Below are 10,789 nucleotides of genomic sequence, written 5' to 3'. Positions count from 1 at the left end.
TATAAAATATATATTAAAAGAATTTGTATACTATTATTTTAAATTAACCAATTCAGATTAGTTCGATCGATTTATCAAAATTTCTTTTACCACACCAACCGTTTATATTTCTACTAACAAACTCTTTCGTTTATATTTGAAAAATAATCAAAACTTCACAAAAAGTTACATATTTTGGATAATTTTGTCAAACTAATTCAATATTTGACAAATAGAACTAATTTAAATTATTTATGGTTAATGGTCAAATGAGGTAGTTTAATTGTTGAAAGATAAAAATGTGACAAGAAATAAAAAAGTGAAAAAAGAGAAATGGGTGTAACATAGAAATGCACGATTAGCAATTTCTTTGGCCATATCTCCATTCAAAGTGGCAAGTAGTAACTCACTGTGTCGGTGATAATAGAAGTGTTTATACTCTTTGGTGATATGCCTGGACTTCAAAACTAAAAAGTGTGAAATCTATTTATATCATGTTATTGCTGCTACAAAAGCATTCCAAAGGTAGATAATAGTAATACAACTATTGCCCAATCTTACAAACTAACCAATCGTCCATACAAATTTACAGCAGGTGACAATCATGGAGCATAGCAATTAACAACTTCAAACACCAACTTTTGCATTCTGAAAGCTAAAGAGCGGGACCGAGGGATCAATGGTATTGACGCTCATCGATAAATTAGTGTCAGCTTATTCATCAAGTATAGCACGACCAAGATTTGTTGCCAGAGCCAGCCTAATAGAGCTCAGTGCCTCGGCAGGTAGGTTAGGTTCAGAGAAGTGCGGGCGCAATCTCGCCCAAGATAACTCTTGAAGTTTGTTCAACAGAAGATTGGTCTCAGAGACATTTAGAAGAGGACACTCGTGCCAATTAAACAGCTTCAACTGTTCCCAATAGAAACAACTCAATCATATATTGCTATATAATATTCAGCACTATTTATCCATACACATAAATAGAATGATCACGGAAAAGCATAATACTGGATTAGTTATGATAAAAATTAACCGCAGCAAATGGGAGGGAGAAACAAAAAGGAAGCTACCCTCTAGCACATGCAATTCAATTACCAAAAAATGGCATGCCAAGAAGTGAGGTATTATAAGCAGCAAAATAAGAAGTGTGAAGTGGATATCTTTCAGATTAGTCTTATTTATGTTTGGATGCTTGTATGCCCAATGATCTCCACTGGAACCACCCAGTGCATTACAGAAACAGCGAAAGATGTCTGTAGATTCCGTTAATACAATAGCATAATCTTACACTCAAGGTTGTAATAGAGACTAACCGAGTCATACAGAAGCGGCAGCCAAAAGCGCTGAGGGGTTGATGGATTTTTCATGAGCTGCAGAATAAAGGAGTAAATCATAAAGGATTTCTAAACACAACCTAATATAGCATATAGAAAGAACCTTAACTAGACTAAATTATGCATTTCGGCATATAATTTTTACTGGAACCCAACTTAATAATAGAGGTGAGTATGTATAACCAATACCAGTATGAGAGAGCCTACTGCTTGTCGAGCAGCATCCGTTGCCTTTCCACCATATACCTGCTGTAGGGACCTTTTGAAATCCCTATACCTGAATTTTTAATATTTAATAAATGTAAGAATGAATAAAATGATAAACAATTTGATCAAGGCACAAAAACAAAATGATCAAATTAGGATATATACTTGTGCAAAAATTCAAGACCCCCAGCAGGCTTGGATTCAGAACCCAATAATTCAATTAGACCTTCCCATTGCTGTATAACGTAGATATTCAAAAATGAGATCAAAACAATTCTCCAGAGAGAAAATTTCATATCTAGGGATTAAGTCAATTAACTAATAGACATCAAAATTTTTAAGTAGGCTGTTTGTTTGGAGACTTTTGAGAATTACCTTAAAGCTTTCATCAGAGATTGACTTTCCAACAGAATCAAATAATTGTTGAGCAATCCGATTAAGACGACTAGTATCTTTGGACTGTTGAAGCCAATATACACCAGCACCTTTATGACCATGCTTCCAGTGATATACTCCAGCAACCTAAATATTAAATATAACCATAGACCATCCTAAACTGTGTTATGAAATTTACAATTGAATTTTGATTCCCATCTTTCAGCTCATAGTATATGCAAGAATGGATACCCTAATAAACAACGTAATTTACCTTCATGATATCGGAACTAATATGATCAAGCTCATACAAGCGGCAGATCTCAATGTTCTGCATGATTAACAACTTCTGTCACTTACATATATCAAATGCACATAACGAAGACAAACATTTGACTTCACAGAAAAATTAACATAAGAAGATGAAGCAGAAACCTTTAGCAACAAGTCATTATGTTGAATGGATTGCCTGTACAACAAATTCTCTAACAAGCCCATTCCTTGCTTCATGCATGATGTCAAATATATTGGAGCTATCTGCAAATACATGGATTTAGACCATATGAGCACCAAAATCCTTGCATAAAATATCAATGTTTTACAGAAGATATTTCAACATAGCAGCCTAGTCCATTCAAATACATATCACATGAAACGCCTATAATCCCAAATACTTAATGCTGTTGGACAATTATACTTAACAATTTTTTACTTTTAACTTTTTAATTTTCATGCATATATAAGGGAAATTCCATAGTAATCAAATAGACAATGGTATTTAATTACATTCGCAATAACTTAAGCTAATATGTTCTTATAGGTGGCTCATATCCTAAAAGTTCAAATATCATTACATTCACATTCTTATCCATGCTTCATACTATATGAGCCATCAGTTTCATTCTTATTCTCAAGTAAACCTTGTGCCACAGAATACAAAGGAAAGTTAAATATCAGATCTTGATGAGCATCAACGGGATAATGTAGATCATCCAACATAATTAACCATTCTGACATCATATTAACATTATACTTCTATTCAAATAACTTGCACTCACTTGCCAGGTCAAGGCATGTGATGATAATACTTGAGCATACACAAGCCGATGTAGTTCTATCATGCTGATTCCCCCCAAATTATAACGCTCATCATGTAGAACAATCTCTGCTTGCTCACTCCCTGCAGTCAACAATTCGATCGCATGTGCAACCATCCTATAATATTGCAAATGACGTGAACAGAAACTCCCAACTTCATCAAATCACACCAAGCAAAGGAGAAAGTGCATCCAGTTTCTAATATTTTATGCTCAAAAATCATTTAGGCCAAAAGTCTTTATCTTGAAGAATTATGATTATAAGCATTTTCACTAAAACAAAAAGCAAAACAAACAACTCCAAACACGCACTCAGTACATAAAGGCAAAATAAGAAAGAAACAAGATAGGTAGCTTACCAAGGACCAAATTCTCTAGAAGATTCTGCTAAAACAACCTGAGCATTTTGGCACATTGAAAGTTTAAATTAGGAATGGGAAGGACAGGATTGAATAAATAGAATAATGAATGCAGCAGCAACAAGCCCATACCACAAGGAAACAAGAAAGAAAGTAATGAACACAGATATTTACAGATTAATATGCTTTACTCACAGCTTACCTCAGTATTTTCTTCAAGAATTCCAACTATAAGTCCAGTCAACTTATGGTTACTTGATGGTGGTTTCAGTTGGATGCATTTTTGTGCCAAATTATACATGCTTTCTATTCCCTGCTTACAAAGAAGAGACAGAAGTCAGGGGGAGGCAGAAAAGTCATATACAAATAGATTAATCAATCAAAGAGTACAAGAAAAAAAATGTACTTAGAAACTGTGTACCAAAAACAAAATAATGATAAGTTAGTAATTCCTTAACTAGATCAAAGTTACCGTTGTAAATGGCCTGATGTAAAGAAAATGAGAAATATACAACTCAATCCAGTAACATGTAGCCATGCAGAGACTTTCAGTGTTACCCAGCATAATTTGTAGCAAGTTTCTCAATCCCTCACGTGTATGGTGATTACCACATTGAATCCAGAATGGACTACAATCCAGCTTTGTAATTTGAGATCTCCATTTTTCCCAGGCCTATAAATGGAATTACAAAGAATCATACAATAGTAGATTAAATGTGCCTAAAAGCAAATATAAAAGTAGTTTTCTATAGCAGCATTGGAATATACCTTGATGAAGTCAGGCTTGGATTTAAAGAGTTCACCTAATTTTCCATTAGTAGATTCATGACATAGGCGGGGCATTTTGGAAATAAGAACAGCAACTGCCTCCACAAGCCCATTCTCTAACTGAGTAATCAGATGATGTCAGAAAATGAGATACAGTAATAAATATATGATACAGTAGCAACAGCATCAGCTTCATATAAAACAATTCCAGGATTTTTCTTTATTGGGGGGTTGTAAAAGAAGAAACATTATTATGATATTACAACAAGGCTAACAGATCCATAATATAAAAAGGATAGGATAAAAAAGTGCACCAACAAAACAATGATTTTCAATCTCTCTGCATATATCTAAAAGAGAAATCCCTACATACAACCAATACAAATAATCCTATATAGTATTATGTTCATGATTTGATGCCAACCTCACGATTACTAAGCTGATCTAGTTGATAAGATCCATGCAACCGCAGCATTTTCACCTGTACACAAAAGCCAACTTCAATATGCAGTATTTATTTACAAGGAAACAATATATGTGAAGAAGAAAATGAAAGAAATACATTAGCTTTTTACTAACCACAATATCAAGCCAACCAACTGAGAGTGCAGATGACATCACTTCCCAATATCTAGGGTCATCCTCAAGCACCTATACAAACAAATTTGATATTTATACTTCTCCAGCCTGAGAGTAATTGGTTAAACACAAAAGCTATAAGATATATAGTATGAAGACGGCCTTTTGGTGTTCTGTGGTTTCTGCCTCTTTACAGATATATCTTTATGTTCAACTTTAGTACAATGAATTAATAAAACACATCCTGAAATCTATACATGTTAAATTTGAAGATTTAGGCTTAGGCCCATTCAAAATAAAAATTATAAAAGATAGGTGGGGTTTAGTGTGTTTTATCCATATCTATCTATTTCATGATTGTGTTCTATAGCTTTGAAAACATGATGTTTATCCATGTCATGTTATGTTGCATGCCCATATCAACCGGATAGTTTTCAAATGTTATTTTCTCTTTTTTTAGCATACTTCTGGCCACTGTCATAAGACAATACAAGCCAAAACAATACTTTCCATTCATTCAAAGAAGAAAATACAGGCAGAAGAATAGAAATTTAATCAGACCTGTATGTCAACAAGCTCCTTCTGAAACCGAGCAAGCTTGCCATAAACTGTTTCATGTGTGCTTGAAAAGAGGCTGTCATAATCCTGATATAAAATGCAACCATATAATAATCAGCATTAAGAAAAGATGAGTTGGGAATTAGAAAACCAATTAAGAATTTAATATAGATTATTACAGCTAACCAATCAACAAGCTTTTCAGGTAACCATGCTTGAGATTGCTTGTCTGCATAAAATATTTCCAACAACTCCCAAGCTGCTTTCAAACATGTTGGCTCCTCACGTTTCTACAACAAGTAGTAAGAAATGTTTAGTTCCTGGTTCAAAATTCCCACAAAATTGATCTCATCTCAACTTCATAGAGTTAGTGACACAATTTAGAAACTAAAGAAAAAACTACTTTCCTACCTTAACGATATCAGTTCGTTCTTCAATTATTGGACCAGGTGGCAACTTTGGTCCACTGAGAAGTGAAGTTATGTCCTTGCTATACTCAAGCACATTCTCCCACCTAATTGTAAGAAAAAATTATCAAGCTATTGTAAACTAGTGACACTAACATTGACAAAAGTTCACAACTACATTGCGGTGAACCCGGACGAAAGTCCTCAAAACAAAAACTGATCAAATCAAGACAACAGTTTTCCATGTCATCCAATTTGAAAGTGCAATAAACCAAATTAGATGAATAACACTAACATCCTCAATCTTAATAATCACCTAAACAAATAATCATCTGAATAGAATGAATCTAACAACACAACTACATTGGCAATTTTGCTTACTATAGAAGAAACAACCGAACTCTCTAGCAAAATGTTCGAAAACCGGAATCTAAAATCTCATTATTAAAACACATAACGGTTAATTACCAATCCATCTGATACGGCGAAGAAGACTTGATCATTTCCGAAAGTGCACTCCGGCGACTCTGGAGCAGGGCAAAGGGGGCAACGGAGCCGTACGCGATTTGGCGCCAACGAGAATCGGAAATCTCCGGGTCTCCGACGCCAAGCTTAACTTCGAGGACCTTACCTCCAGACTGATCCTGCGGGGTTCGAGAAGGTTCTGAAGAGGGAGTGGCGAAGAGGGAGACGCGGAGGGAGTTGCCGCGGGCCCAGGAGATGGCAATGCGGGAAATCGGAGGGGCGAGGCCGTGGTGGAGAGGGTAGACCGCCAGTGAGTCTTTGGTGTCTTCGGAGAATGGGACCAGAGCGCCATTGCCGACGGTGTCGGAGGCGACGCGGGACATGATTTCAAACAGGAATGTGATTTTTAGGGTTTTGCGTTTGTATGAAAAAGAAACACTATTGTATTAGCACTTAGCTGAAAGCAACACCATTGACTAAAGGACAAAAAGGGTAGTGCTGAACACAAATAATAATAATAATAAGGTGCTAGCCGAAATAGATCATTTCTAGTTTTTTTTAACACGTGATAAAATAAAGTGTGATCTCTCACTTTTAATTCTATAAGTGAAATTAAAAATAAATAGGAGAGAAAAATCAGCAAAGATAAAATTAAATACTAGACATCATCTAATTTTTTTTCTATCGAAGATAGCTAGCTTTACTAATGAGGACGCTCTCGTTGAGCTCCAGGACGAGAGAGTGGCGTTATTAAATTTAAAAATGTAACGTAAAAAATAAAAAGAATGAAATAATAACTAATTATGAAGTGTATAAGAAGTTATAGAAATTTAAGTTTTTAAATTTAAATTAAGTTTAATGATAAATATGTATCTAAAAATAGGGATATATTTTTCTAAAAAACTAATTAAATAATAATAAAAGTTAACTAAAAATTGATTTGTATTGTACAAATAATATTTTTCAAAAGATTAAATGAAATTAATAAGCAAAAAAAATTTGTAGGGTAAGATTTTTCTTTCAAAATTTATTATTATGATAAGAATTATAATATTAAGAGATAAACTTTGCATAAGTTAATCTAAATTATTTTTGTTAATAGAATTATTAAAAAGGTATTATAATCCAAATTAATCAATATTCTTAATTAGATAAAATTAATAAATCATGTTTATTAAATTATATATAATAGTGCATATTTTGAATATAATATTTCAAAAGAAAAATATAAGTAGACAATGAAAATATTAAATAATGTGAATAATAAATATATTAGATGTTCATTTTATTAAGTATATGAATGATTATTCGAATATTAAGATTTAAGTGGATAATTTAAAAATATAATGTATTTTTATTTGATTGATAGTTGTTCATATTGTTCAAAAAAGTCATTGGTATGTTTTATTTAATAACTCTACTATATTCTTCAAAATATCATGCTAAACAAAAATTTCGAGTCAATGATGAAGCAACATTTCTTCATTACTGTCTTAGATAACGACTTGATTCCAAATCAACCTTCAAAAAAAAAAGGAAAAACAAGAAATAATTACGTTTTAAACATAATAAGGACTATACTGCATGTTGAGTCCTAACGACAAGAACTTTAAAATATCGCAATAAACTTTACCAAACCCTAAATCTTATTATCACAAACGAAATGTCACAACTTCTTGCTACCCTTATTCAAAATAGAATTACTCGATTTTTAACTCAAATTTGTTGCTCCATCTGCATGATCATGTCCCATTGTATTCAAATTCACGAGCTCAACCAACTCAGGATGAGAAGCAACATTTCTCAACACCTCACTAACGGAATCAAAATAGTCCTTCCCTCTTTCTAGCTTCATAGAAAACTTTTTGATTCCGGGGACTAAGAACAACAATTTAGGCGGCGACGACGGCGACAGCGACAGAGAAGAAGAAGCTCGATCCTCCTCAAAGTGCCAACCCTTGGCGAGTAAGCGAGGCCAAACAGCTTCCCAAAAGAGATCATTGGATTGATGTTTGCTCAAAGAGGAGAGTTTTCCTGCAAAGTATAGAATCTCTCTTTGTGTAAGGCTTGCCCAATCGTTCCCAATAGGAGCCTTATTCTTCTTGGATTTCTCTGTATTGATGATTTCTTCTTCTTTATTACCAATTCCAAGTGCTTCAACAAGATTATCAAGCCCAACTTTGTGCTTTAGAACGGACACATAATCTTCTAGTGTCACTAGTGATTCTCCATATAGCCAAGATCTCTGCCAAGTAATTGAATATTTTTTTCACAAAATAAAAAATGCTTTAATTTTGTCATAGTAGTAGGTAGTAATTAACATGTTTTTATTAGACTAAGCTAAGTGACTTTTAATGAATACAAGTTACAAAAAATTGGTTTTCAATTAATTTTAAATCAAATATTTTATTTTTTAACAAATTTGTATCATTATAAAAGTTCTTGAGAATTACTCTCGTCAGGTAAATTGATTCTTTTATCATTTTCAATAAATTTTTATTATATATGTTAGATAAATAACTTTTATATAAATTTAGTTATAAGAAAATTAAGTCTAAACTCTAAACCTATCATTATAAGATAAGTTAGTACGTCTATCAAAACAATAGAGAGATGTCAATTTTTTTGGTGTCTAGAGAGATGTCAATTTTTCTAATAAGAAAATTTTTAGATAATAAAAAAATTTATTTAAATTAAAAATGTCTAATTTAAAATTTTTTAAAAATAAATTTAAGTATTTATTCTATCAACATTGATTAATTATACAATAGAAAACTGCTTTCGTTGACCACATTATTCGGTTTTTAATTTGTTAAATATATGAAAGACAAAATAAATAATTTATGAATAAGCTTGCATTTTTCACAAAGTAAAAATCCACATTGTTTTTATATAAAATTAATAATTAAAAAATTTAATTAAATATTAATTTATCTAATCTTTTTTAACAATCAACTTCAGACAGAAAGATAATTTTACCTGAGGCTTCACCTTTTCACAATTCACAAATACAATAATGAATAAAAGAGCAAACAAGTAAGCACTAATTAGTTACTAAGAATGAGTAGAAATACTTTATAGTTTATACTTACGTGCTTTGAAACTAAATTAAGTCATTTGGTTTATGTCATTCATTGTTTGACATATCATCAATGAGGACTTGTCATTTTTGTATTGAGTTAAATTTTAAAAATTACCATAAAAATTTACTCATTATCTAAAAAATTTAATTCAAAACAAAAACAATAAATTTATATTATTGACATGCCAAGCAATGAATGATACAGAGCAAATTCAATAATTAGTTTATGTTGTTGATACTGAGTATGTCATGATGCATTTGAAAGAGTTAAAATTTAGTATGAATAAAATTTAAATCCATACCTCAAGTATTTCCATGTAGGCATGAGTTGTTAACAAGGGCTGTAGACGAGACATAAGTGTTTTCTCACTAATAATAATCTTGTCCCCAAAAATAATGGAATTGTTACCCAAACTCGTCATACGATCCTTCCATCTTTGGTATTCGCTAGACTTGCAAAATTGGTCATAATAAAAAGACAATATTTCTCCCATTGTCTTGTTACCCACAAATCTTTTCACTGCTGAAAAGTCTTTGTTAAATAGGTATAAGCCAGCCATGAAATAGGACTCTTCTTTTCTAGTCCAAGGCATAGTAATACTACTAGTAGGGTAGTACCATATGTCTCTATTTGTCTCTTGTGCTATCACTCCATCATGTTCTAATGGATCATCATTGACCATGTTGTTTTGCAAGTTGCAATATTCTGATTTTGGCATTAACTCTGGGATTTCAGCTTGGTGGTGATTACCAATTGGAACATACCGTTTTCCGGATGTAGAATGCACCTGCTAAAATGAAAAGAGTAACGAATTTAATAATACATATATACAGAAAATGTATAATCAACTATATTATGACTATATATAGGTGACGTGGTGATCAAGAGAAAGTGGTAGTTAAGATGGCTAACGATGACTCTTCAATAAAATTCTCTCGCAGTTTCCTCCTCTATTATTCTCTCGGTCTCTCTGCCGATTTCTTTCTTTCGTTTTTTTTTTTTTCAAAAAATTTTGAGTGTTGCGTTGTTGTTGTTAAATTTGAAGTGTGACGGCAATGGTGGTGGTGATCATGAAGAGGAAGGCAATAGTGATTTAAGTGAAAGATGGCTGGTAGGTGGAAATATATAAGGGTGACAAGCGGGGAAGGCCGACCTACTTTATCAATAGTCTCAGTACAGAAGATGATGTTTTTGGTAAAAGTTTAGTTAGATTTTTTCACCTTTTATAACATTGAAATTGAATTAAAATTATATATTACATGATAAATTTTATATTAAATCTCAAATCATTATTTATGTTCTATAATTTACAAATATGACAATTTATTGAATCCAAAATGAAATTGAACCGAAATAGAATATTATTAGAAAGATGTATATACATGATATTATTGATATGGTATACATAACATAACGAAAAAATTACAAAAAAGAAACAAGAAAATTAGATAATTTATAGTATATTATACCTTCATAGTCGAAAATGAACAAGAGAATAAGCCACTGAGATCAAGTATTATTTAAGAGTATAATCCTAAAAAAAATAATAAATAAATAAAGGTCATCAAAATTCTGTAT

The 10,789-nt window shown here is 32.1% G+C and overlaps 1 protein-coding gene across 1 annotated transcript; it reads right to left on the bottom strand.

Annotated features, from left to right (window-relative positions):
• Positions 1–296: 296 nt before the first annotated feature.
• LOC130936834 (nuclear pore complex protein NUP85) lies at positions 297–6,537 on the bottom strand. Its single transcript, XM_057866995.1, has 18 exons — positions 6,132–6,537; positions 5,668–5,770; positions 5,436–5,546; positions 5,260–5,343; positions 4,699–4,770; positions 4,544–4,600; positions 4,120–4,239; positions 3,824–4,024; positions 3,554–3,664; positions 3,352–3,389; positions 2,954–3,110; positions 2,331–2,432; positions 2,170–2,226; positions 1,896–2,042; positions 1,686–1,756; positions 1,503–1,590; positions 1,293–1,349; positions 297–888 (listed from the first exon to the last, which is right to left on the bottom strand). Exons 1-18 carry the CDS (start codon positions 6,509–6,511, stop codon positions 694–696), a joined length of 2,151 nt encoding a protein of 716 aa, XP_057722978.1. The 5' UTR covers positions 6,512–6,537; the 3' UTR covers positions 297–693.
• Between the last annotated feature and the right edge of the window lie 4,252 nt (positions 6,538–10,789).

Source organism: Arachis stenosperma, chromosome 6 (genome assembly GCF_014773155.1).
Source record: "Arachis stenosperma cultivar V10309 chromosome 6, arast.V10309.gnm1.PFL2, whole genome shotgun sequence".
Taxonomy (NCBI): Eukaryota; Viridiplantae; Streptophyta; class Magnoliopsida; order Fabales; family Fabaceae; genus Arachis; species Arachis stenosperma.
Note: the sequence above shows the minus strand (reverse complement) of the source record. Positions and strands in the feature narration are given on the sequence as shown.

What these genes read in the sequence shown, in the direction of transcription:
- LOC130936834 (XM_057866995.1), bottom strand. Translation starts at nt 6,511, where the DNA reads ATGTCCCGCGTCGCCTCCGACACCGTCGGCAATGGCGCTCTGGTCCCA. An exon ending in TCTAGAGAATTTGGTCCTTG is followed by an intron (nt 3,111 to 3,351) that starts GTAAGCTACCTA and finishes GCAATATTATAG; the next exon opens with GATGGTTGCACATGCGATCG. An exon ending in TTAGTTCCGATATCATGAAG is followed by an intron (nt 2,043 to 2,169) that starts GTAAATTACGTT and finishes TTTAATATTTAG; the next exon opens with GTTGCTGGAGTATATCACTG.